This window comes from Acipenser ruthenus, chromosome 29 (assembly GCF_902713425.1).
Source record: "Acipenser ruthenus chromosome 29, fAciRut3.2 maternal haplotype, whole genome shotgun sequence".
Taxonomy (NCBI): domain Eukaryota; kingdom Metazoa; phylum Chordata; class Actinopteri; order Acipenseriformes; family Acipenseridae; genus Acipenser; species Acipenser ruthenus.
In genome coordinates this window covers 5942698-5970328 of record NC_081217.1, presented here as the reverse complement: position 1 = coordinate 5970328, position 27631 = coordinate 5942698, and the positions used below count along the sequence as shown (strand labels likewise).

Here is a 27631-nt window from a genome sequence, read left to right as displayed (position 1 = left end):
ATAGATTATTTCAGCAAACATACATTACAAAATAAAGTTCCAGCTTGCTGAATAGATCTTTTTCAAATGACCTTAACTAAGCCTCTGTCTCTTGTCCTATTCCTTGTTGCTAGGAGTTCTCAGAAACTTCAGGGGGCGGGCCTTTCAGGCTTCTTAACCAATCATGTAATGTTATTTTCTTACTTAAGACCGTTGAAGCTGTGCTATTTTTTGTATGCCAGTGAGCAAGCCTTAGGCAAGAAGAAATATATTTTAGCTCTGTTTTTAAAACATTGGACATTTAAGTGCTAAATTGATAAAACAAACATACAAACAAAACAAAAAAATAATAATAATAGAAAAGATATCTATGCAGGTATTTACAAATAAGATTTGATAAACCTAAATGAGTCTTCAGTCAAAGAAGGAAACAGAAATCAAACTTACAAAGGTAGGTTCAATCTGTATTTTACTGGTCTGTTCTCGTAGAAATGCATAGTTATATATGAATATGAAGCCATTTTGGATTGTATTAAATGGATTGTATTTTAAATGCTATGAACTTTTTTACACAGAGAATTGTGAGGGTCTGGAACCAACTCCCCAGTAATGTTGTTGAAGCTGACACCCTGGGATCCTTCAAGAAGCTGCTTGATGAGATTCTGGGATCAATAAGCTACTAACAACCAAACGAGCAAGATGGGCTGAATGGCCTCCTCTCGTTTGTAAACTTTCTTATGTTCTTCTTATGTTCTTATTTTCATTCAATACAATGAATTTCAGCAGTTAGAATATTAACTGGGCAATATAGACCTGTATGCAGTTGTGGTAAAATATGTACTGAAGAACAAGGAAGTCTAGCAGGTGGAGACATGGAAGAGAATTATCTGACACAGGTTTCATTATCAAACAACAACCCAGCAGAATGCACTGCTTAAATGCAACATTTCAGATATTGTCGATCAGGAGTGTGTTTTTCCACAGCATCATTGCAAAGAGGTCAGTGCCTGCCAGTCATGCCTTGATCAACTGTAGTAAGAGCAAAGAGAAGCAGTAAAAAGAGTTTATTGATGTTCTGCTCATGAAATGACATGTGTTACAGTGTTACTAAAAGAGGGACCTTGGTATGCGGACCAGTTTACTCTATACTAACACTTACAAAAGTTATTTACTGATTAAGTAGTACATGACACATAGAGATTAGCACCAATAAAAGTAAAATCATTTGTGTTAAATATTTTTAAGCAGTTGTGTCTAGCAGGAATTGTGGAAAATATTCTTATAGCATGCATTGACCACTGCTCTACATATACAGTCTATGGATTTAATGTTTATCATAAGTTCTGTTAGCGTTGCACAGTTGACCATGTCATACAGCAAAAATCCCCAAAGTGGATTTTTTGTATGGGACCTCTGAATACTTTAACCGCCCCCTAACCGTTCTCCTTGAACAGAACAGAAGCAGTAAAAACAAAGGACAGAGTTCAGTCGTAACACAAAGTGCATCTGTCTCCCACGCATATGTCTGCTGACAGCATGTTATAGTGTTCCAGCAAATCAGCATTTCTACAGATCCTTTGAGCATGCCTGCCCATGGTTGGTGTCTGCAGAGGACATTAAATTAACAACCTCATTTTGAAACAATAACAATAAGAAAGGTTCGAATTGTACTTTGTGCGGTGTTGACTCATCATTTATATAACTCCTATTGCTGTAAATGCACGAGCAGCAATTTCATGTGTGGTTTTGTGTTCTGCAAGTTGTGAATGGTGTGGGTGGGATCATGATTTGTATCTGAACCCTTTGTTTTCACTCCAGTGTTTAAAGGCAGTTGTTTTCTGTCCTCTTTAAGAGCAGCTGTTGTCCAGCATGGCTGCAGTCCCCTCATCAAGATGCCTGCTTGAGAGGAATCAGTTTTACAGAAGTAAGCGGCTCTGCACTCTGTATGGAACTTCAGTACAACTGTTATATAATCCAATCGAGCTGGCATTCGCCATGTGTCTTTTTATTTAAGACCAGTGCAATAGGATTCATCTGAAGAGACTAAGTTACTGTACCAAATGATCCAAAATATACATTAACAACATCTGCATTAACAACACTGAATACAACACCGACTGAGACCATACTGTTTTGTCTACTTTTTGGTATATTTATTTACATGCTTAAGCAAGTTGTGAGAAATGAATGCACCGGTACTAATTATTTCAAGTATTCTACTCTATGTACTGTATGTACTGTAAGGAGGCTGTGTGGTCCAGTGGTTAAAGAAAAGGGCTTGTAACCAGGAGATCCCCGGTTCAAATCCCACCTCAACCACTGACTCATTGTGTGACCCTAAGCAAATCACTTAACCTCCTTGTGCTCTGTCTTTCGGGTGAGACGTAGCTGTAAGTGACTCTGCAGCTGATGCATAGTTCACACACCCTCGTCTCTGTAGGTCGCCTTGGATAAAGCCGTCTGCTAAATAAACTAATACATATGTATGCAGGCTAAAACATCTCCTTCTCGTCACCCACCTAAAAAGAAAGATGAAAACTTGCAGTAAACTATATCAGTCCATTAGTAAAGCAATAGATGGGAATACTTTTGTAAAAATACCAAAAAATGATGAACTGACACAAATGTCCCTATAATAATACAGAACACATGTAATGTCACAACATATGTATTATTTCAGACCGACTGAATTCCTTTACCAGCCTTTCATCTGGAATCTTCACACTGTCAAAAGATAGTGAAGGGAACCTCCCTCTAACCACTAAATCCATACATCAAGGTACGTATTACTGTGTTGGTTTGTCAACCAAGACCGCAAAGATGTCAGTATTTCCTGTAAAAGAAAGTGTTCTCCTTGTTACAGACCACACTTGGAAGAAACCTGCAGAGCAAAACCATTTGACTTATAACTTAGTTTTCTTTGGGCAGCAGGGTGACTCAGTCACTTTTCTGTACTTAAAAATGAATTCACAGCAGGGTTTGCTCTTGTACTGTCACGTGTAATTGTAGGGATGTACCTACGTAAGTGATACTTCCTTTGAGCATAAGAAAACTTAATTGTGTTACCCAGCTTACTTCATGCATCTTGATTGCTCATTGTGATAACAGTGACTCAGAAGAGTAATACACACATTGCTCACAGCTCTATAATGCCAGTAATCTTACACTGGGAAAGGACCTATCCACAGCACAATCCATTGCCTATGTGCATGTTTTTGAAATACGTACAGTACCTATGAGTGCCTCCACTATACCCCCTACGTATCCCACAATGCATGAGTAATGGATTTGGTGCTAGAGATAGAGGCAGGAGGTTCTGCAGTTTGGTAACATTGTATTGTTGGTGTGTATCTCTGGACAGACAACAGTATCCCAGAGAGGTAAAAGATTAAAGAGCTATCCTAGTTGCAGGATGTATGATGTGTAAAATCAGTCTCCAAACTTGAGTTACATTTTCGTCTGTTTTTGTAATTAAAACTCTAACAGGTTTTCCAACAGCTATGGAGAAAAGCTGGTTGAGCAGTGCATTTTTTGGAAGTTTGGGACAGAACTCCAATACTGGCAAGGTTTCTTCAGAAAAATAGGATAAAACATTATCCCAACGGAAAGCACCAGCAAACCCGGACTCACTCAGATGGAACCAAAAAAAAAAAAAAAAGTAACTTTGTAGGGTCTGTGCTAATGAAGGATGAGGAAACCGGTACGTGTTTTAATGTTACTGAATTGCAATGGCTTGAGAACCAGAGGACTACATGATGCTCAAGACCGACGCTCCAAAAGGCAAAATGTGTCGTCGTCCCCCCCCCATTAGAAAACCAGGCAGCAGGCCAAACTTGGAACATTAAGAGGGGAAAGGAGTGTACATGGCCATAGAAATCAGTTGGTTTATTGATAGTGCTAAAGCTCAGACAGATGTGTGGCTGAGAAAGAACGAACACACAAGTGTAGAATCAGAGCACAAAAGCTTGAAGTAAAACACTAAAGAGCAAATAAAATACGGCATGTTGAGCTCGCTTAGCAACTTTGCTGTTTGCCAATAATGTGGAGTAGGTTGAGACTGTGTTACATAATTATACAGTACCTGGCCTTCTCTGAAACACACAGGAATGAACTTGAGGCTATTTCAGCAGAAAAGGTAGTGTAAAAGATTACTGGAACACATAGAAACTACTTCTCAAAATGTTTCATCAGCCATTAGAAAATAGTTTTGTTTTTGTAAATATGTATAGCATTATTTTGTATACTATTCCAACATTTAAAATAAGTATTTACAGTTAAGTTTAATAATTCTATGGGATCTGTGACATACAAAATAACAAAAAAAATCTAAATACCATTATTCTTTATAACATGTAATAAATATTTGTCAATTTTACACTCACACCATATATGGCCTCCGATTCATGTACTGTTCTGGACTTTGCAGTTGTGCAATCTACACAAGCCAATGCTGCATTTGCAATGTATGATACCATATATTAAGCAAATTGTGTTTAATACTGGATGTTCAGTGCATTAGAAGATTAGTTGGTGCTGATCTGGGCATCAAGGCAATGTCATCATTGTTCAGCTTAAGACCAGCAATTTCAGTAAAAAGCAAGGTGTTGTCTGCTTATGAATCCAAAGGAAAGGGAAAAATGATTAATCACTTTGACAAATTGGTTAGAGCTATGGGCACACAGGCTTTCCTTGTTCCTGATGAACATAGCTGCCATTCATTTATAAAAACTTGAATGTCTGTATCAAATGGCTTCCAAGATACAGTGCTAAGTACCGCATTTGACAACTTTTGTATTAAGACAATACTTTGGGGCTGTAGAAGTGTGCCCGACTTTTATACCATTTCTTAAAACATCTTGCCTCAACACATTTTAGAAACCAACACTTTGTCCAAACCAAAATCAGATGTGTTGGCTGCTGAAGGCTATTTTATTAAATCTGCAAAACCCAAGGTGGTAAGAAAAAAAAAAAAAAAGGTGGGTTACAGGAAATGTAAAAAGTTTTTTTTTTTTTTTTTTTTTTTTTTTGTTTAAAAACACAAAAAGCAGCCTTTCTAAAGTAATACATGTAATGGTGCTTTCCGTCCCTAGCGTTCCTCAGAATCGAATTCCGGAGCGCAGTTCCAGGTTTAGGATGAAGCCCCAGCCTCTGGTTTGCTGGGCTCACTGTCCTTGCTTGGGCTTGGTTTCCTCATCACTTCCTGAGCCAGACCACAGGTCACTTTGTCATCAGACAAGTGAAAGGTTCCAGATCTACAAAAGAGAAAAGAGAGACACGAGTCATGATAATTTCACACACACAGCCTTAAGACTGGATGGATAGAGACAGATCGATCTCTAGATATAGAAAAGTCAACTTGCTTATTTGGAGATTCTGTCAATGTCGTCATAGTTGGCTGGTTTGGTTTCCCAAAGAAGCAGCTTGACCACCAGTGACCAGGATCAGATTTTGGCAAACCTGCAAATAAAAAAAAAAAAAAAAAGGGGTGGGGAGGGGTTCAGGCTAACATGCAAGTGATAGATTCCAACCAACGATGTACTTGGTAGTTCTGAAGAGATTTCCCTACACTGACAAGGGGTTGGCCATGATCAAGGTGTAGTCAGACAGAACCCAACACGTTTCCTGCTGCTCATGCCAATAAAATTGGAGACACGCCAGACCGAGGGCTGGCATGACCCCTCCCCCGCAATCTAAAAAGCATGGGAGCGGACAATTATCAAACCAATCCACTGAACAAAAGATACTGCAGAAAGGGGAGGAAGGCCGCAGACATTTGAAAAACTCGCTTGGGAGGACTACAAGTACAGAAGTGACTAGTACCAACGCTACTACTGTACCAAGCAAGTCCTGCGCACCTGCAAATATGAATGACATTCCACAGCAGCCTTTTGGTCTACTTGCAATAGTGATGCAAACATTGCATGTAGCTGTGTACTTCAGTTACAAGCATCTGCTTACCAGGATGGTGTGGAATGACCTCTCCAGCATATTCAGAACTTCCACAAGAGCTGCTACTTGAGTTGGAACCCAGGCGCCCTGCAGAGGAAGAGAAAAAATTAATTATATTGGTTACTATAACAAACTGTGTCAAGTACTGTCAGACCTGCAACATGAAACCTAGAAGAGATTATATTTAACAATGAAGTCACGTGTAAACTGCATGTTTTCACATGTAGGATTAGGATTTGTAAAATACATAGATTAGCCACTATGATAACATGTTTAGTCATGACATCCGCCTCCACTAGTCACACAACTGCTTAGCCACCAGTTAGGTCAAGACTGGATAAATACCTTCAGCCTAGACCAAAATACTGCATATCCAGCCTCAAACTTACTTCGGTAATAATCGTGGGTTGCAACAAGCGAGCCGACTGAAGGAATTGATGCCATCTTCCTGATCTTATTTCACACGGTACTGAGGTGGTAAACCTTGGGGGGGGCATTAACACAAATTAAAACACCACACAATTTAAGAGATTAGACAGCAAATGTAATGCCATATGATCAATTTAAAACACACTTCAAATAATGAACAAGCTTCTTGAGGTGTGGAAGACTTTAATATATACTCTGGCAAAACACCAAGCAAGAACAGGAGTTAAAGACAGCTGGACATTCTGGTTGAATTTCAGAGTCTGTGGCAAGGATTAGAGTACCTTTCTTGGCACCACTTGTGTGGGACAAGTAATTTTTAAAATTAGAACTTTGGTGAAGGACAACATGGTACTGAACTGACCCCTCATGAAAGCAGCCATGTACAGTGTCAGGCAGAGCAGTCACACGACGTGCAGTGTGTGACTATCCTTCATGGACTAATAAACCTTGAACAGTAAACAAATATTTGACTTTCCAGGCTTAACAGGTTTAAGATTACCATAACTTAAACTGAAGGGTTGGGGTGCGGGGGGACGGGCTCCATATTGTAAAGGGATTGAGGATTTTTATTATTATTTTCCAGATCCACCAAAATAAAGTACTTTGAAAACACTGTTCAACACTCCAAAAATACATCTGAAAATGAACGTTAAGCCTATTCCATGCCACGGTCACATTCGCAATACATGCAGTCAGTGTATTTAAAACGCCAATAAACATGGACTAATCAATCCTGTAGTAAATATTATTTTAACTCCTTTAGCACAGTTTGATCTCGAATAATTGTTTTTGTGTACTCAGGTCACTGCACAGACAGAAGACGCCAATACAAAATACGTGACGTTATTTGTTTGCGAGGGACAAACATTGCAGTTACAGTAAACATTTCTAGAAACAAGATGCATACCTGCTCTAGAAGTTTTTACTGCTGAACGTCTGGGAAACTAGAAACCTGGATTCACTGCTGAAATGTCTGATGATATTCATACTATTTGGCAAACCTAGGAGAGAAGAAAAAAAAGTGAATGGAAAACACCGAGACACTGCTGTAAAGTACTTTCATTTTTTACATAAATTATGAAAACCCGAAAATATAGTTACACAAAAAGGATGTACATAAAATGACATATGAAATGATTTAAAAAAACACTCCACGTCACTGCCTTCCACATTTCGCTCACTCGTACGTTCTCCACCGTCGTTATTTCAATGCAAACCAGGTTTTCTCTCTCAATAAAAATGCTTCCAACAAAACCACGCGTAAATAAATGTTAACGGTTGGTATTAAGGGATTTAGTATTGGTATTTCGGACAATTTGCCTTCTTTAGAAGGTTTCCCATCCCGTCCATAATTTATTTTATTTTTTTCAAAACACAGCACAACACATACCAATTATTATTATCCAGGGCGTCTTAGCAGACGCCCTGGATAAGGGCGTCTGCTAAGAAATAAATAATAATTATAATAATAATAACTTTAATTTACATACTTGATGTTTTTAGTTTCTTCGGCTTTCCGGTTCTTTAATTAGCACCAAACAGCAAAAATATCTCAGACAGCAAAGCTCAGGAAAATAAACGCTAGGCAACGGGGCCCATTTGTAAATGAAATACTGGGTACAACCCTTTCCTTCACGCCAATAAAAAAATAATTAATTCAACCGATTTTCAGCAGGCGACAGCGTAAGCTGTTTATATAGACTGGCTTGATGTTGACGTCATAGCTCTCCCCATCCCCCTGAAGCCGGAGTCAAGGGGCGGAGCTTCGCAGTCCGGGTCGAGTTTACAAATCAGACTGTTGCACACAGTTACCAAGTCCGCTAAATAAGAACCGCTTTCTTTATCTCCTAAGATTTAGTAACACTAGTTAGACAATATTCTTTTACGTATGAGAGGGTTGTGTGGACTTTCCAACCACGCTTATACCATAAGCCATTAATTCTCCCATAAAAGTAATGGAAATTATCTGCAGCCCAGTTTTATTTAGATACATTATTTTAATAGGCAAAACTAAACATTAGTTTCCACATTGCTGTTTGTAAAGATAATCAGAGACGACTGAAGTATAATTTGATCAATTCATTATGAAAATAGATAAAGCTTGCCAAACAAACTCAGGTGTAAAAGTTGTAGATAAAGCTTGCCAAACAAACTTAGGTGTAAAAGTTGTAAAAATTTGCAATCACACACATATAGTATGAATTTTTCAATAGAATTAAACTACTAAGTGTGATTATCTCTTCCCTGGTGGTCTAGTGGTTAGGATTCGGCGCTCTCACCGCCGCGGCCCGGGTTCGATTCCCGGTCAGGGAATGACTCTTTTTTTTTATTTATTTATTTATTATTTTTTTATTTGTATGTGTTTTAAAAAAATCTGAATTGTAATTAGAATAATGTAAGATTGTATAATATCTTATGTATACTACAGAAATGTGAAGAGTACCGGGTGAGTAGACTTTATATTTTTAATTGCGGTAGAGAAACTTACTAGAAAAGATTTTCCTTTCATTTACACTGCAGCACCACCTGCTGTGTCTTCAGCACAATTGACAACTGTTTGCTGTTGTGTTGATTTTGTATTCTGCTGCCACAAACTATAGTAAAATGTTTTTAATATGTGTCCCTAATAAAAAATAGCAACACTATTTCTTCAAAAGAAATAAAAAAAAAAAAAAAAAAAGAGTCATTCCCTGACCGGGAATCGAACCCGGGCCGCGGCGGTGAGAGCGCCGAATCCTAACCACTAGACCACCAGGGAAGCGCGATAAACTATTCCAATGGTAGTTTAAATCGAAACGTTATTTTCAAGTGATATTACACACTAACAGACAAATGGGATGGTTTGTAGTCAATAGTGCAGCAAGACGTTCTGCAATTACAGTAGCTGCCCGAAAGTAAGTACGTTGCACATGGTGTGGTGATTCTATCATTATCATGTATTTAGCGTGAACCCACCCTCTATACTGAACATGGCCCAGTATATAAATAAGATTATATTATACATTCCCCTATACTAGCCACCATGAATAAAGCTTGTATTTTTTTAGTGAAAATAATCCATAATGCTTGTATTTTTTAAACAGATTTACTATTACCAGCAGGGTTTTCATTATTCTGCCCTGATGTTAACCTACTTCAATATTTGTGGTTTCGTTACTGACGGTAGTTTGTACTATACAATATAAAACCTTTCAAATTAAATTATTGTCTGTGAGCTTAACTATACTGTACTTATGTTGTTACTGTTCAAAATATCTAACCCCAATACCTGGAGACTTGATTCATCCGTGTGTGTGACCTACTTGGTCAATTAATGTATGGTATTAGTTTTTTTTCTTTTTAAAACAAGTTGTGTGATGCAACAATAGCTTTGCAGGGAAAACAAAACAAACCCTGAAAACATTGTAACAAGGAACAGGGATGTTTTAAAGGAATGCTTTAATGATCATTTAAAACATACATACCCAAAAGAGAATGATAATTCCATCACCACCCACCATACCTTAGTAACTGATCCCTTTGTCTTCTAATTGTACTCGCACAAACTGATTTTTCATTTGTGCCTATAATGGCTATATGTTTTATATATATATATATATATATATATATTTATTTATTATTTTCACTCTTAGCGCGCATATATATATATATATTTGTAGCCTAATATTATTTGCAGCTCTAACAATAAAAGCAAGAAACTTGCCTTACATTCTGTTGGCTTAGTGTTAGTTGTATGAGGAAAGTCTGCATACTATGGATTTTACACAATTTGCAGCAATGCATAATGCTGAAAAACTGGAACTATAAAAATCGAACTTATGGCAATCTAATGAACTATTCTCACCTACAAATACAATATAACAGATTTAGAAAGATAAGAAAATCCTTTAAAAAAAAAACAAAATTTTCTACATTTTTATTATTTTTTTTTTTTAAAAAGTGACAGTACTAACAAACATATACTGGCCAAAAAAAAAAAAAAATTCCAGCCTTTAAAAACAACATCTAAACTGCATTATAATCTGTTCACAGGGCCTGCATGCCACATTGGTTTTTAGTAAATGTTGGTCTAGCATATAGATTTAAACAGCCTCAACAAACACTACATATATTTGTATAGTAATGTTTACTGATTAGCTGGTAAAAAGCAAGTTTCAAGCTACTGCGATCCTCTACACGTTTGTTATCAATTACATGACATAAAAGCATGCATTCATATTTAGGTTACCAAAATCTGTCCCTCAATCCATAAATTCATCTATCCACCCACCCAGAGTGCTTAGAATTCAACTGTGTTCATCCGGAAGCTACCTGCTCTCCCTTAATAAATCAGATAAAGCATAAAGTGATATAAGGCTATTAGGCATCAGATTTCACATTCACCTCTTTATACATCAAAGCGCTGCTTCACAGAGTACTAAGTGTAAAAAAAAAAAAAAGGGATTAGAGTTTATGTTTGTTAACTCGTGTATTTCAGGTAAAAAAGAAAAAACAGAGATAAATACCTTTCTAACTTTTTTTTTTTAAGCCCCTCTCCCAACATAAAAATGGCAGCTTAATGGTAAAGGTTATGTAAAAACATTATACAAAGCTGTGTAAAATTATTTCCAATACAAAATGGTTATTAGCCTATGTTTTTTTCTGGCAAATTCCATTGTCAAATGAACATATATATGCACATGCTTTAGTGTTGGGGGATGGGGGCTTGCTCTGTTGAGAAGATGTGAAGTGAAAGGGCTTCAGTGATTGAGTGTGTCCTCAGCCGCTGGACATCCAGTCTAGAATGGCGCTCCGTCCTGAGTAGGATTCATTTCAGTGGGAGACTGCAGGCCATCCCCGTTCTCTCTGCCACCGATAACTTTGGACTAGGAGAAACAAAGATTAAACCAGAGTGGAGAAAATGCAAACCTTCTTACTCATGCAATTCCTCCAGACCTTGGTTACATATGGTCAGTGGCAGTCATGATTTCTTGTAAATATTTCTGTAATTCTTGTTGCATTCATTTAATTCAAAATATTTTTTCAATGACCTCAAATTTACAGCCAGTTTGTTCCACCATTTCACCTACTGTAGTTTTTTATTTAAGTGAATTTATCTAAATTATTCACTGGGGTTTAGATTTACCTTGATAGTTCCAACTCTGTCTTCAAATGACTTGAACGATGGGGAGTTCCTAAAAACAAAGGAAAATTAATACTTACAAAAACGGTTTACCAAATACAGTCAAAACTGCCTATAACAACAACCAATAAGGGTAAAATAAAACAGTGATTTATTTCCAGGTATTTTAACATATGAATGTACACTAGTTGGCAATTCATCACAGTGGTCAGGTTTGACTAATGTAATGGATTATATACAATAGACCACCTTAAACATATAAAAGGTTTCATGTTAAGAATTTAAATACAGAAGTAGCAACACTCAATCAACTCATTCCAAATAAAATCCTTTTTTTTTCTCTCCAAAGTTTCCATTGTCATACCAAATCAACGTCTAACATATCACTCTCTGAAAAGCATGCATCACTGGTGTTTACAGTATATGTCATTCTTAATCTGTACTTTATCTGTATTTCTTCCTTCTTACTGCATTTAACTGCCTTCATCATTATTGTCAATCTCCATACATAATCCTGTAAAATATACTTTCTTTCCAACAGAATAGCCATCTTAGCCAGGCTGCTCCATTCTGAAATCTCACAGTAACGCTTCACATTTTACAAGAATCTCAATTAAATAAATGACACGCTATTCTACACATTTGTAAAGTCTTACTTTATGATTCTGATACCAGTGCAGTGTACTGATTATACTATGACTGTACAATGACAATATTAGTGTGCAAGATACATATGATTACGTATCAGTTTGTTTATTTGCAGAAATGCATCTCTAGCAGCTGTACTTTACCTCATTGCAGGCATACTTATCGACTGGCGAATGGAGTAACTGCTACTTGGAATGCATTAAGAAGACAGAGGAAGCAATTGTTATGGCAAGTATGTAAGTTTAAAAGGAAAGATTACAGGAAGCAAAGCATTAAAAAAATAATGAATCCCATGCATTCTATAATTAGGCAAATTAAGCATGCAGCAAATGCAACACTGCCTACGTTGTTAATTTTTGAAAATTTCAGCAAATGGTTAAAGCAAAACAGTCCTTTCCTCACAATCCAAAACCATTTACAGAGGAGATGTAGGCAAGATGTAGAGCTACTACTGCTACACTTGCTTACACATTACACCAACGCAAATCTTATCTATTTTCTTTTCTACAGATTCATTAGATATAAAATGTGTAGTTGTATATAACTCATAAAAGCAAAGGAAATATACATGTAATCTTGTTCTAAAGCCACACATTGTTTTACAGTGATTTTATGAAGTAAGATTTACAGCACACAAAGTCAAGTAGACAGTTGTTTCGGCTAGTGTATTCATCAACGTCTGCTTGAGTTATACGTTTCTCTAAGTTTTGTCTTGTATATTGATTGAGTGTTTCAATTGCGGATACATCTCTTTATAAAGTAACTTGTATGCTTCTCCGCACAGTACTGGACAGTCTTACCTAAATGACTGTGAGAATGGAAGCGCTCTGAAGAAGCCATTGGCAGCAATAACAAAAGGACAAAAGTAAGGTAAGCAAAAATAATCTAATAAAATAAATGAGAAATTAAAATACTGAATGCATATGCAACCGCCAGTAAACTCATTTTCAGTTTGGTTCTTTGAAGAGAAAACACAGCATAGCAAAGCTTAATTCAGGAGCTTGAACTTTAAATGATGTTAGTATTGCTTGTTATGCTGAAGAAAAAAAACAAAAAAACAATAAACTTTGCTATACTCTTTGTGGAGAAAAGGGTAGACATATGTGCCTATAGTCCTATATATTCTTTCGGGTGATTAAGGAATATATTATAAAAAAAAATGCAATTAAAACAAATAATCCCATACAGACAGACATGCTTTCAGGCAGGGAGGGGGAATAAAGCAATTATAGTTCAAGGCATATCACTGGCTTGTTATGAAAAACAATGACAACATTGTTACAGACAATTTACTTTTTAGTTCTTCACAAGGAAATAAATATCGAAATCCATTGGATTTTCACGGTTAAGGATAGTTGTTTTTATCCTTGCATTGTCGAAAAAGGTCTTGATCATTTTAGATAATAAATGTCAGATAAATAATGTTACCATATTATCCAAGTGAAAAATGTAAGGGTACAGTCATTTGAGGAAAAACAATGCAGGAAGAGAAAGTCTGAATGGAAATGAGAATCGTTGTCTGAATGGCTGTGGTATGTATGGAATGACATCATGCTGTTACCAGAAACACCTCCCATTTACCAGGAGTGACAGGCTGTATTAAACACATTTTACCACCAAAGGAAATTTTTGTTCAGTTGATCTAAATTCAAAAAGGCAGAAATATATTGAATGCACAGCAAATGGAAAATTGCCACCCGTAGCGTATCCCATCCTCTGCACATCCAGATCTATATATAAAACCAGGAACATTATAAAAACCTTCCACTATGCCTTCTTAATTTAAAGCTGCATTTACTGAACACCAGGAACATAGAAAATGCACAGTTTGCGACTTATCTGTAGTGTATTTGTTACACTAAGTGGTAGAGGGAGGAGGACACAGCTAACAGCAGGGTTTGCCTGATCAAACAAGAGCAGCTGTAGATCTCTTTAGTCGACTTTGACTGATAACACGTGTATAACCAGACCCGTACCTCATGTCTCCAAACTTCCTGGTGATAACAGAGCCCACAGTGGTGAGAGCAGCAGAGGTCTTCTGGCCTGCCTGAGACAGTGTTTCCTGAGTCTTCTTGTATCTGCGTGAACCAAGAAAACACGTTTGGTGAGAACAGCAGCAAGGCCTTTCTTCATCTGAAGGCTGTTACTGACCATGTTACAAACAGAACAATTCACTACAAAGGGTTAGTCTAGCTAGAAAACAGCAAAAGGACAGAGAGAAGTAGTAACATTGCAAAGCCACAGCAAAAAAGCATGTACTTCGTAACCCCTTTAAAATGATTAATGCTGGAAAAGCCCCTTAAAATAACAAGAAAAACAAACAAATGAATCTATCCGTTTTATACAATGAAATAGTGTGTAAATGTTAACTGCTCAGGTTAAACAAACTGCAGATCAACTTTTCTTTTTTTTTATTATTCTCATTTCATACTGGAAGTCACCATGTAGAGTACTGTAAATGTTTTTAAAAATGTCTTTTCTTCACTTTATGCTCTTCAATCCTATCCAAAAATAACTTTATAATGATCAATTCAGAAGCCCCAAAAGGAGCTACTGGTGATTTCAGTGTGCAGTAATCTTATCTATACACTAATGTCCTGACACGATACGTCGCGATATGCACTTCGCACGATACATGTGATAGTTCTAATGCATTACTTGTATGATGCATGAGAAGATCAAATGATCACTTAATGACAGACTACTTTGTTAAAAGACAAAAATGTAAGGAGTTCGGGAGAACAACTTGGTGAACTGCAATGAGCAAAATTGCTTTTGGTCTAGTATCACAATACAAACCTGATAGGTTTAAAATAGACCTGCCTCTATTGCAATATGATGCATCACCTAAACAGTGTCACGATTCATTGATATTTGATTAAACATGACACCCCTAAAGTGCCTCTGAGCACAGAAATCACAAACAAGTTTAATGTAATGAAAAGTATAAAAGGTGCAATGCCAAATCACAGAACATGTTCAACTAGAAACACAAACTAGCTATAAGGCTGCTAACTTCAGAATGGCTTCTTCCAGGCAACTCAGAACTCTTTTTAAGTCTCTGCAGGACATGGTTTATTTGTGATTGCTAAACTCACAAGGGTGTGGTATACTGCCAGCTCGACACTTACAGAACATTACATTGCTTAACAGGAATAAGCTACACACGTTTCACCACAGGCTGGTTGAAGCTAGTTTCTTTGTTTCAGAGCTAGTAGATCCAAGCACAAATAACGCTGAAATTATTTTAATCAGGTTGTTCTGCAGCGTGATCCTCATCTTACAGGCAGGAATTGTTCATTGTTGATTGCAAGAATGAATTTTCCCTTAAATGCCAGCTTCAATGGAAAATACATGATATACATAGTCTGAAATCCCAACGGCTTGAGGTAATACATTGATATCCAGGAGAGATAGCAAACAAGAATCCGGAAACAAAAACAAGAACGTCTGACACACACACACACACACACACACACACACTTACTTAAATACAAAATATACCTGAACTTCTGAAGGCAAGTAATCAGCAGGCAGTTAGTGATGTACAAGTACAAGATCACACCCGAGACATATAACTCAGATGTTACAAGTTACAAATACAGGTATTGCTTTAAGCTTTGGCAGGATACATTTCATATAATACAGCATTTTACTACATGGCCATTTTCATGTTCTCACAGAACAGCAGCATACGAGAAAAGCCCAAGCCGCCACCAGAGTACACAAAACGCACTTGAAACCCGACTGTCTGGCGTGATGACGACCTACTTTCTTTGATTATTACTTTGTGGATATCTTTTATTTGTACAGAAATGTCATGTTGTTGCATTCTTTATTAGTCGTGTTGTCAAAGGGCAGCTGGCTCTTTGAGCTAAAGTATATTATATAAAATAAAAAACTGTGCTTGTTCCAAAATCACACCAAACTGCTTACTGTACGGACTCATGGGCACTCCACAAATGAAATAACACTTTCAGCATTTTTACTATCAAGTACATTTTATATAGACAACTGTAAAAGGAAAATTATGAAGGAAAATTAAATGCAAGATTTAAATGTGCTTGTAATGTTTTTCTTTTTTTTTTTCTTTTCTATAAGTCAAAATTCATTGAAATAGGTACCCCTTCTATATGTATTGAAAATTGCAAAGATATGTTCACATGTTAAAAGCGGTTAAACTAAAGTGGGTTTTATACTAGGTGATTAAATCTTCATTTATAACCTGTATAACCACAAAAGCCTAACTCTCTACGACCCAGCCTTTATTTACTTGGGCACACTAAACTAAAAAAGAAAAGATCATCAACACAGGACATGAAAGAACAACAGGGTCAGAGGGACAGCTACAGGTTAACATCAGGGCTTCAGTTAAATACATGCTGACTGTACAAGTGTTGTTTTCTGTCAAAAGCAATTTAATAAAAGGCATGTGTATTTGTGGAAGAGAGACTTTGTTTTTGTCCTATTATTATTATTTATTTCTTAGCAGACGCCCTTATCCAGGGCGACTTACAATTGTTACAAGATATTACATTATTTTTACATACTATTACCCATTTATACAGTTGGGTTTTTACTGGAGCAATCTAGGTAAAGTACCTTGCTCAAGGGTACAACAGCAGTGTCCCCACCGGGGATTGAACCCACAACCCACCGGTCAAGAGTCCAGAGCCCTAACCACTACTCCACACTGCTGCCCAACAAAAAACTGAAGCCCTGCTATTAATAGATTTTTATTATTTTTTTATTTTTTAGCAAAAACAAAAACTCACGCTTCTGACTGGGTTAAGTCCTCCAAAGTGGCACTCGCTGACAGATATCTATAAACACAGGGTGTAACAGGAAATTGAAAGAGACCTTAGAGAAACAGCTGCAGTTTAACACAATGTGACACATAAAGAAGCAGCCTCCTGAACCTGCAACAGAAATGGGATTAGGAACAGCAGTTAACCTCTGGCGTCATTTAGCAGGCGCTTTTATGCACAGCGACTCAGACACTAGAGAGTGAATTATGGGTCAACAATTGCTCCTGCAGTCACTTACAATAGGACCTCGATTTTTTTGAATGCCTAAGAAACACCTGATGATGACGAATGAAGAACAAAAAGGCAACCCAAGTTTATTTGTAATAAAAGCAGTACCAAATATCATGCAAATCCATGTTAATACAAAAGGGCTTCTCAGCAGTACTACAAATGTCTGTAAATAGTTTACTCTACCTACGTTTCTAAATTACGCTCAAGAGAGAGTATTATTTTGGGAACATTATGCAAGTTTATATTGACTATCCAACTCTAAATCCAATACTTAAATCAATAACGAAGGTGAGCTTCACTATTGTTTACTGGAACCCCCCCTCCTCTGGTCCCCCCATTTAATATCAAATGAGAGTTTTATTACAATGACACAAGAGCCTATAGTGTGTATTTAGAAAGTGGTGCATCATACAGTCAAGGAAGCAGACATTCTGAAGCCTATGCAAGAAAACAAAAACATGATTAAAAACACAAATAACTTTGAAATTAAAGGGGGGGGGGTGACAAGGGGAGTAAAATGTTCAAACATGGAGGACAGGCAAAAAGAATTCAAATGTTGGTATTTTTGGCGACCTCTTATCTTTCTACAGAATACATGCACCTGATAAAGCCTGTACTGTACACAAAGAGCTTATTCTGTAAACTTCTGGAGCACATTCTTTAACTAGGAAAAAATAATCTGAATTGTAATGGGAAGAAAACAATACCTATTTTAAAATCCCTTTGCAAATATTAACATTGAGTTATAGAGCAATCGCACATGAAGTTGCAATTTTAAAAATTTCAAGAAAATTATATTCAGCGAGTAATAGATTACATTTTCTCAAACCGTTTTAATTTGTCTGTAAGCACATTTGGTTAAAATGTGGTAGTATTCCTGTTTAGTACCTTAAAATAAACTTTCTTTCATCCTCTCTCAACAACTTTGGGTTATCTAAAAAAATGTCTTAAATTCTGAACCCTTGAATTCCTGTTTAATCCCGTCGATATTTTAATAAAAGAAAAACATTTCAGAAGGGAAGGTGCCTCATTTTACTTCCCCCTTTCCATGCGTAGAATGCGAGATGGAATTATTATTATTATTATTATTATTATTTATTTCTTAGCAGACGCCCTTATCCAGGGCGACTTACAATTGTTACAAGGTATCACATTATTTTTTTTTTTGTTTTACATACAATTACCCATTTATACAGTTGGGTTTTTACTGGAGCAATCTAGGTAAAGTACCTTGCTCAAGGGTACAGCAGCAGTGTCCCCTACCAGGGATTGAACCCACAACCCTCCGGTCAAGAGTCCAGAGCCCTAACCACTACTCCACACTGCTGCCCGGAATGCACTCCGATGAGAAAAGCTCTGCCAACACCAGCTTGATCAGTAAAAGCCTTGTCCAATGTTCAGGCTTGTGATTACACACACACATAAAATGCTTATGAACTTATGAGCACTTACTGGTATGAAACCATTTGTTCTCTTTGTTAGAAAACCTAGGCCTTCATCCAGTGTAGGAAATATAACATTTCCTTAAAAATAACTAATTCCGTTTCAACACAGGAAGGGCTGATAAACTTTATAATGGGAGTTATTATTGCATTATTCCATATGAAATTAACACATGCTGATCTGTTAACATTACTTACATATCGTAGCTCTTTTACAATAATAATAATACAGTGGACATCTCAGCACAAAAACCCTGTCTAGTTTCATAGGCTAATACAAATTAACCAAATACTTCAAAACTCATGTTTACACTAACATAGAACATATGTAATTCTTTAGGAAAAAATTAATCCTTAAATACTGCCACAGCAGCACAGCCCTGCATGACAAATAATTCTGGAAAAATAACCCCATCATATCATGCTTCTCTTAAAAATGATCCCCATAGCAAGCTTACTATCTAATATAACATAACATGTAGACCCTTTTCTTACTAATCTGATCCAACCTACCATGCATATTTTCTTGGGGTGGTTTTTAAATACAATCTTGACACAGCAAAAGATTTTAGTTTCAGTTAGGGGGGGTTTAGTACAAAGTTAGAATTTTGTAAGCTACTAGTGTATTTATTCTGTGTTTACTTTGCAACTTATTTTTTTGTTAATCTAGTGTTGTGGAATTAACAGTGACCAGTAACTACAAAATTCAACTGAAAGTACATTTTTGCACAACAAGCAAGCACAGCAACAAATGACAAACAGCTCTCAAAAGAAGCCTGCAAGTATTTTTCAGCCCAGCAACACAGTTGATTAAATACTGTGGGCTCAGGGTTAGTCTCAGTTCCTTCGTTAGTCAGCACCGTTAGTTCGGTCTGTTCTATAGGGTTTTGGCGAGTGTGAGACCTACATTAAAAATCACTTATGATATCATAAACAAAGACATACGTTTGAAGTCATGCTGCAAGTATTTTATATATTAATTTAACAAAAAAAAAAAAAAGTTGAATAATTAACCCCCTCCACTCCTGAGAAATGTAGAGGTGATTTTTTTTTTTTTTTTTTTATAAAAAAAGTTTTTCATAGCTTGGTTTCCTAATTGCACTGCCATGCACAGGTCTCACAATTTAGCAAAGCCCCCTGCAGCCTTTGGCTTTAGCAGAAACACGAAAAGCACAGAAAGAGCAGACTGAAATTCAGCAACAATTTAGCTGTGCAAGGGACTCACAAATCGGAACCGGTAACTTTCTCATTCCACTCTCCGAGTTTCTCGCTGGTTTTCACATAGCTACAAACAGAGGTCTTGTTAATGAGAACACTGTACTCTTCCTTGTGGTACAGTTTTAGTTGACAAGCATCTTAAAACCGGGTAAGGACCATACAAAACATGTTTCATTCTGCACAGACACTAATGAAGGAAAAGGTTATTTTGTTTGAACTGCCAAATCTCAGTTGACAACACAGCAAGCTACGCCAGATTTTATCCCGTCTTCCAGCTTATTAAGTTATTAGTCATCATAAGACATGTTCTTTTTTTATGTAGCCCAATCTAAACAAAACAGTCTAAGGTGTCCAGTCTTCAAACTAGTTTGGATACACTAGAGCAGAGATCTCCAACCCTGGTCCTGGAGAGCCCCAATCCTGCAGGTTTTCTAGGTGTCTTTACATCATCAATGGATACAGATCTGGAACACCTGTTAATCTTGACTAATTAGGCCAATAATTTAGTGCAATTAAGTAAGTGAGAGCTCAGTTGAAATGAAAACCAGAAGACCCAGTGGCTCTCCAGGACCAGGGTTGGAGACCCCTGCACTAGACTAATGTCTTCCACTGACATGCAAATAAATAGCTACATGACTAGAGAGCTCATTGATAGTGTCTGAGGTCCCCTATTCTCTATACACTAGCAGAACATCACACTTCAAATGACATGGGGTGCTTTAGATAGACTGTTGAAGTGGCAGAATACCTTGGAAACCATTGGGCCTGTACACTATCTAATATTTATTTTGTATGGATCTTATTGAATTAAGCACACCAACAGGACATCTAAGTAAATGAGCTCACTATTGAGATTTCATCGTATTTCAATCAATATTAGTTTACAAAACAAAAAACTCCCTAAATATCGTATGTTGCTCTGCTCATTAGATACTTACGCTGAGGATGTCTGAACATCTTGCCAGCCTTTGGTGAAGTTTTGTTTCAATTCGTTCAGCGGAGTGAGTCCCAGTTTTCTTTTGAGTTCGTAAGCGGTTTTCTCTTTGGCAGCGAGCACCTGGCGCAGGGTGACAATCTCATCTTCCACCTGGGAGAGATCAATTAAATCCCCCCGTTGTTCAGTCAGGCAGTAAATACACAACAGCTGTAATAGAATTCTGTCTCACCCGTCATGACTGTCAGATGTTAGATACAGAATAGGAGTCAGTTTAGCGATCTCACTTTCCCTGAGGAAATAACAAGACAATGCCACAACGCTGAGATAAAGGGTGAAATATGTCTCTCCTCGTCTACACAATGAAAATATTAAAGGATAACAACTGAAAAGGCATTGCCCTTATAAGGACTACTGTTTCTGTAGAAACAGACAACAACACTAAGTAGAAGTCATTTTTAAGAGATGTTATGTATACTATAACTCTGATGCAACACAAAAACAAGAAATTGCAACACAGTCCAATTTATATATTTAAACTAACAATTTCTGAAACTTAAATTTGAAATAAATTATACTGTAATAAACTTATATTGTAAACAAAACTTAACATTTTAAAAGTTGGAAAAAAGTTAATATTTTTCGTGGATATTTGCATCATGTTTCTTAAAGCAATTACCTTGGTCAGCTCATTCTTTAATTCCTCCGACTCTTCTTCAGTCAAGCCTACAGGCACTGTGGTACCTGTGGCACCTTGTACTGGCACGTCTGTCAAGCTGTCCGACACAAGCCCTTTATTGGGAGAGTTGAGGTTGATATCTGTCACCAGTACAAGCACATCAACAGTTTAGCCATTCTGCATGGTTGGTGCACACAGGTGCATCTCACTTGAAACAAGAAGTCATGCCTTTCTATTTACAAACATGCACAGCTGTCCTCTCAGGGTACATTCAGCACAAACTGGTTATTGATTTTTGTAGACTAGAAAAATAAAAAATGGCCAGATATACTGCATTACAGTATATAAGCACTACAGGGAAATATAAGATGGCACTACCTCTACACTTGATCATTTTTTTTATTAACAATCAATATTCATATAGAAAAAGCTTATTTAAATGCATAATTTGTTTGGATACTCTGGATTTTATTTATATATATCACAGAAAATGCCAATTTGCTGTCAAACATGTGTTTGACACGGATTATCCTTTAGAAGAAAATGTTATTACTACAGTAATTAGCAGTGCACTTCCTCTTTGTTTCAACAGTTCTGAAATACATCAAGAAAACTGATTTTAAGAAGGAAGTTTGACTGGAAAAGAACAAAATCTGTGAATTTTATAGTAATACTTTAAACTATTTAAATGCAATATGTTACAGCACTGAAAGTACAATACATGTTATTGCCTGCAAGTACAATACATATTGGGTTGAGGGGGAAATGGTCAGCCAGTTCTTACACATTTTAGCAGGTTGTCATTTATTTTCTTAGAAATTAGAAACATTGTTTTTTTTTCTTCATATTTTTCAAGATGAATGCAATGAAAAAAATTTAAAAAGTAAACAAATTAAATCTGTGTGCCCTGAAGTGTACAATGAGCCATACACTGTACTGTAGATGTAGTGTGGCGTGAGGGTGTGTCCAAAATGGAAACCCTGTTATTGCTGACAAACCACCAATACTTCTTTATAACAAAGGCAAACATCATTACCTTAAATGTAATGAAAATGGCAGTAGTAACCCACCACCCCCAGCAGTTCTAAATGATGATGTTTAAAGCCCAGAAAATCAATGACAATGTGATCTTATACTAAAATGACTGAATAAATAAAAGCCCAACCTTATCCTTTTCCACCGGCAAGTAGTCGTATTGGGAAATATTTTATAACACGTCCTATTTGTAATGCCCCACCCGTCATTAACAAGTAAGGTGTTTGTTATTGTAATATTAACCCAAAAACATGGCTGGACTGACAATTTAGTGTCTAACAAATACTGCATCTTCCTTGGCATTAACCGGTTCAATTCTATAATATTGAATTTATTATTAATATGGAGTTGTAACAGATTAATATATTGTATCATGTGTAAAATAACAGCTATGAATATGAATATAACGACAAAATGTAACTGTGGCTTTTGACTAAATAGAAGGAAGAAAAAACGTTTATCACCGGATATACACGTGTCACAACATTGCGAAATCAACATTTCTGAAGCAAGGAGTTAGTATTTTAAAATCGGTACATGATTTGTATTTGTCAGACTGTATGATCACTAAATAAAATACATATTTAGATTACAAGATATTGACTATATACCAAGTCTCTTAGTCTACGAAGAAAAAACGTAAACAAAAAACACTCCCCCAGTACAGGGTCACATTATATACTGGGACATATGTTCAAATTGTAAATAAAAGTGCCTTATTTAACGATACAGCTGCATTTAAACTGAGCTACGGATTGTTTTATGTGTATGTATCCATTATAGTCCCACCCCTCCCTTCACTTTTAAAAGACCTCGGGCCCTGTCTCCCAAGGAAATCGACAGTCGTGTCACTCCTGACAATAACAGGCAAAGTAGAAATACCTTGATTTGCAGACTCCATCTTGTCAGAATTCTAAACAGTGCCTGGTCTTTCGATGTCGACGTTGCGTGTAAAAAATACTACCGCTGCTTTATGTTTTACCGAGCTTTTTCGAAATGCAAAATATCTCCTCTTAACATCAGACTCTACAACAACAAAACCCAGACACACCGCTGCACTACGAAAATGACTCCCTTCAGCCTGCCGAGCCTAGTTAAGCGTCCTGCTTCCGGCGCTGTACAAAGACGTCATTGCAATTCTACACTTCACCTGCAAGGTAAATAGAAAACATGTTGAGAAAGAGAAAAAACAACACAACATCTCATTTATGCGCATCAAATATATATTTTGTTTGGTATTTTGGTAGAAACCGAGTGTTTTATGTTTAGTCATGGTACCATACTTGAATTAAAGCGTGGACTGTTGGAATCTCGGAGTAATCAAGGTGCGGTCGCCACTTGGATGTTTCCATGGAAACCAGGTTGCGCAGACTGGTCGGGAGGTGGAAAGTTTCACAAAAACCATATCTAATCCACGAATACAACTAGTTCAAAGGCCACCAGTGCAAACCAGGACCCGTTCTTCAGTTGGTCACATCAATAAAGGATGCCATGTCTTGACTCCCATCATGCTCAGTAAAATGTAATACTAGGGGAGGGGGTACCTCTGACAATTCTTACCAGTCTAAATTGTATTTATTCATTTCATTTTCTATTGACCATATTTTGCGTTTAGATAACGGGAGGCAATAAATGACAGGTAATTAAAGCATGCAGTAAAGTTACAAACATTGTGTAACCTATTTCTAGAGAAAGCCCATGTGGTTATAGAGGCCTCATTGAGCACATGGAAAAAACTAACTGTCTGGACCTTGAGATAAAGATCTTGCAATCTGCACATAACCATCTCTATGATATACAGTGCCAATTTCTATTTACTGTCATCTTGTGTGTGTGTGTGTTGGTTGTCATTATACAATTTTTGAATTAAGGCTATTTTAATTTCTTAGAGGATGGTTCAACACATTTCTCCTTAAGAAATCATGATTGAGCCAGTTATTGTTGACCCACAACTAGATTAAAAGAAAAAGAATGTTTTTTGAACCCCCCAAGGACATTTAAAACAGAACCTAACTGTGTTTGCTGGTGCTGTGAATAGGAGTCAGTGCAGATTAAATGAATTAGAGAGCATACAGGAAATATGCTTTGGTCTGTAAATTAATAACACATGATCAATTGTTTATTCAACCTGTGTTTCTCTTGACTGGTGCTGAAGAAAAGCACCACATTTATTAATGCCATTGAAACTCAGGGCTTTAGGACATTTGAGACCTTCAGCATTCAGCTGGGAATGCTGTCCACCCCCATCCCACTCCTTTGCCCACCCCCGCCCTCGGAAAACACTGTAAGAGTAACGAGCAGCTTCTCTTGTAGAGCATGGGAGTGAGTCACTTCTCTGTTTTTGAGCCAGGCAAAAACTAGGCAGAGAGACAAATTGAAATCAAAAGTACAATTTTCAAGTTTCTACATTACTGTGGAAATGTATTAACCCCTGGTAATGTGTTACAAGGTCCATTTTGGGCCTACCTCTTAAGGATGTTTACAATGATTATATTCTGTAGCTTCAGGCGCCAGATGCTTTTTTTTTTTTTTTTTTAAACAACAAACAAAACATTTATTTTTAAAATACAGGTACAGTAGGTTGAATTTTGAGTTAGTATCTACTATTGCAGGCTATGTTTTATGTTCTTTACCACTAGAGGGGGCAATTGTATAAGCAAAACAACCGATTGGCCGCTGACACACACACAAAAGATATTGTAAGCATAGGAAAGACAAGGCAAAATTGGTAAGGAATCGTAAAAATCATAGTAAACCCTGTGAGAGCATGATAAATTCAAGAAAGATCACGGGAAACTGCTGTCTTTTTTTTTTTTTTTTTTATAACTTTGCAATCTCTTATTGTTTTTGTTTTTTTTTACCCTACTTTCTCCCCAATTTGCAATGCCCAATTTTAAGCCCGGCTCACCGCTGCCACCCCGCGCTGACTCGGGAGAGACGAAGAGGCGAACTGCTGTCTTAAATAAATTAGTATTATATTGATTAATTCACATTCAGGTTTTTTAAGATGAGTTACATGCAACTTTTAAAGAAGCCAAACACTATTTAATTAGCTAAAAATAACTACTGAGTTAAAGATTTGTGTCTGATATACTGTGTACAATTTAACAAAAAGTGTGATTGTGTGGGTACAGTGTGTCATTTGTGTATCATGCAGGGATGGTTTAATTACCCTTTAAAAACCTACAGATCCTGTGAGTTTGTTTGCATTTCCCCTTAACACTCGTCATGTGATGACCACACCCTGTTTCGGTCTTATACCCTGGCTAGCTCCGTCTATGCCCCTACACTATGACTCTGTACTGTCTTTCTGAGCTCCAACGCCATGTGACTGCAGCTGGCTAATTATAAGATGACATTTTCAATCTAGCTTGCTCACAAGTGACCTTTACCAACCACACTGATCAAAGGCTATTAGAATCTTACTAAACCTAGGATAACAGAGCCTTATTTTTTCTACTGTGTTATAATGCTATTCAATCTGACTTCACAAAGTCTTAATGTATTCTATACACACTTACTGTAAAACACATATACTGTACCCGTGGTACAGTGACATTGAATTGTAGTGAAGATTGGCAGAATAATGTACAGTAATTCAATATTCCTTGCTTGCACTGTAACTGGTGCTGAGCAATCATACCACGAGTTTGAGTGGAGATCCTTGACTTTGTGATGCAATGAAGGTCTTCAGCAAATTATTGAGAGGTTTCTAAGAATGTGTCCTTGTAATTTAGTTGTAAACAGACACATGGACAAGTTTATCACAGCTAAGGACAGGAAGAGTTGTGGTAACCTCCCTTGAAGAATATTTTAAAAGAATACATAAAGAAAACATACCAATTCCTGTCTCGACCGCTGTGAAAAAAGATTATTTTCCTCAACCAAGACTATCCCATATCCACCTACAGTAGGGCTTGGTCCTGCTAGCTGTTTAGTTAGAAGCCAGCTACCACAGTCAGAGTGGAGCGCACCCTGCTAGGGCAGTTGTCAGGCCCTGGATAGATGCAGCTGAGCAGTTTCTTGTTCAATATTTGATCTTGAGCTGTTTATTTTATTTCTGGATACAGTTCACTTCGTATGCTTTTGTATGTTGTATGTCTTAATGGGATACTTTATGTCATTATATTGTTCTGCTATTGTTTCTGTTTATTATTTACCCAGAAGTATTCCAGCAAAAGTGTCCCTTTTCAACCACTAGGTCTGCTTCTGAAAAGACTCCTACATTATTTACGTGAGGCTAAAAATGTGTGCAGCTACATAAGGATGTCATGAACAACATTATACATTTATCATCTTAATTTATAAAGAAGAAAGTTTGTCTGTCTGTCTGTTCCTTTATGCATTCAGACCCCGCAGGAGCCAGTGCAACCAAACTTTGCATGGCCTCCTCTTTCATCCAGGGGAAGGTCGAGGGCTATGTTTGGATCTGAAAATTTGACCCCTGGGGTACTTTATTTAGTTACCCCATTGCTGGATCACTACAGTAGCCATGTATCTCAAATTAAAGAAACCCACAAAACCAAAAAATGACAAAAATTTTAAAAAATTGTACGACACCCAAGATTGGTAACTTATAGGAAATCATAAGGCTACCGTTCCCCAATTTGTCATGCATGAAATATTTTATAGGTTATAGCAAAGTGTTATAAGCACAAGTAACTATGGTGTTTATACCAAACCTTAATTCATTGCGTTATAACTTATCATCACACTTTAGTAATGTGTCATTCAAATGTTTCATTATGTGTGATTAAAATGTTATTCCTTGTTAATAGCCACACTATAACCTTTGATGACATTTGTTATTTCATCACAGACAGGGAAAATCCCATGAAAAATAGATCTAGAAATGTTTCTACGTTCCCTGCAATGGTGGTTATTTCCCATACACCTGGGATTTCCTGTAGATCACGGAGCACTGACTGTACCACACTGTATCAGTCAGATAATCCATTAGCATTTTTTCACTTTCTGTGCCATGTCTCATCATCCAGGCTGAAGATAAAACAATATCGGAACTGCTGTGCAGTGTGCATCCGTGAAATATAAAACCCCAACCCAAACACCAAACCTCTTTATTCTCTACATATCCACAGAGGAAGTGAAATTGAAAATAGCCCTGGGGGAAACTAGCAAGTAAACCAATGTTACGAA

At 36.9% G+C, this 27631-nt stretch overlaps 2 protein-coding genes, 1 long non-coding RNA gene and 2 other non-coding genes across 18 annotated transcripts; 2 read left to right on the top strand and 3 right to left on the bottom strand.

Moving 5' to 3' along the window:
• The first annotated feature begins 201 nt into the window (after positions 1 to 201).
• LOC117427872 (uncharacterized) lies at positions 202 to 4368 on the top strand. Of its 3 annotated transcripts, none has more exons than XR_009309293.1 (5): positions 204 to 430; positions 555 to 978; positions 1837 to 1903; positions 2660 to 2758; positions 3466 to 4368. It is a non-coding gene; the product is annotated as an uncharacterized LOC117427872 (long non-coding RNA). The 3 variants fall into 3 exon arrangements; XR_009309292.1 differs by having other exon boundaries at positions 1832 to 1903; XR_009309291.1 differs by having other exon boundaries at positions 202 to 430; positions 555 to 1903.
• A 519-nt stretch (positions 4369 to 4887) lies between these two features.
• LOC117964455 (pancreatic progenitor cell differentiation and proliferation factor-like) lies at positions 4888 to 8041 on the bottom strand. Its single transcript, XM_034907915.2, has 6 exons — positions 7848 to 8041; positions 7265 to 7358; positions 6318 to 6411; positions 5938 to 6015; positions 5340 to 5436; positions 4888 to 5231 (listed from the first exon to the last, which is right to left on the bottom strand). Exons 3-6 carry the CDS (start codon positions 6370 to 6372, stop codon positions 5108 to 5110), a joined length of 354 nt encoding a protein of 117 aa, XP_034763806.1. The 5' UTR covers positions 6373 to 6411; positions 7265 to 7358; positions 7848 to 8041; the 3' UTR covers positions 4888 to 5107.
• Positions 8042 to 8598: 557 nt separating this feature from the next.
• Positions 8599 to 8670, top strand: trnae-cuc (transfer RNA glutamic acid (anticodon CUC)). The gene has a single exon. It is a non-coding gene; the product is annotated as a tRNA-Glu (tRNA).
• A 373-nt stretch (positions 8671 to 9043) lies between these two features.
• trnae-cuc (transfer RNA glutamic acid (anticodon CUC)) lies at positions 9044 to 9115 on the bottom strand. Its single transcript has one exon. It is a non-coding gene; the product is annotated as a tRNA-Glu (tRNA).
• A 663-nt stretch (positions 9116 to 9778) lies between these two features.
• LOC131702069 (tumor protein D54-like) lies at positions 9779 to 23592 on the bottom strand. 12 transcript variants are annotated; one of them, XM_059003732.1, is made up of 10 exons: positions 23357 to 23592; positions 21440 to 21579; positions 20765 to 20913; positions 19834 to 19893; positions 16903 to 16950; positions 14104 to 14205; positions 12928 to 12954; positions 12271 to 12312; positions 11483 to 11531; positions 9779 to 11222 (listed from the first exon to the last, which is right to left on the bottom strand). In XM_059003732.1, the coding sequence occupies exons 1-10, from the start codon at positions 23373 to 23375 to the stop codon at positions 11136 to 11138; spliced, it is 723 nt and encodes a 240-aa protein (XP_058859715.1). In that variant the 5' UTR covers positions 23376 to 23592; the 3' UTR covers positions 9779 to 11135. The 12 variants fall into 12 exon arrangements, with proteins under 12 accessions (XP_058859715.1, XP_058859716.1, XP_058859717.1 ...); XM_059003733.1 differs by having other exon boundaries at positions 21440 to 21552; positions 23357 to 23591; XM_059003734.1 differs by lacking the exon at positions 12928 to 12954.
• Positions 23593 to 27631: the final 4039 nt, after the last annotated feature.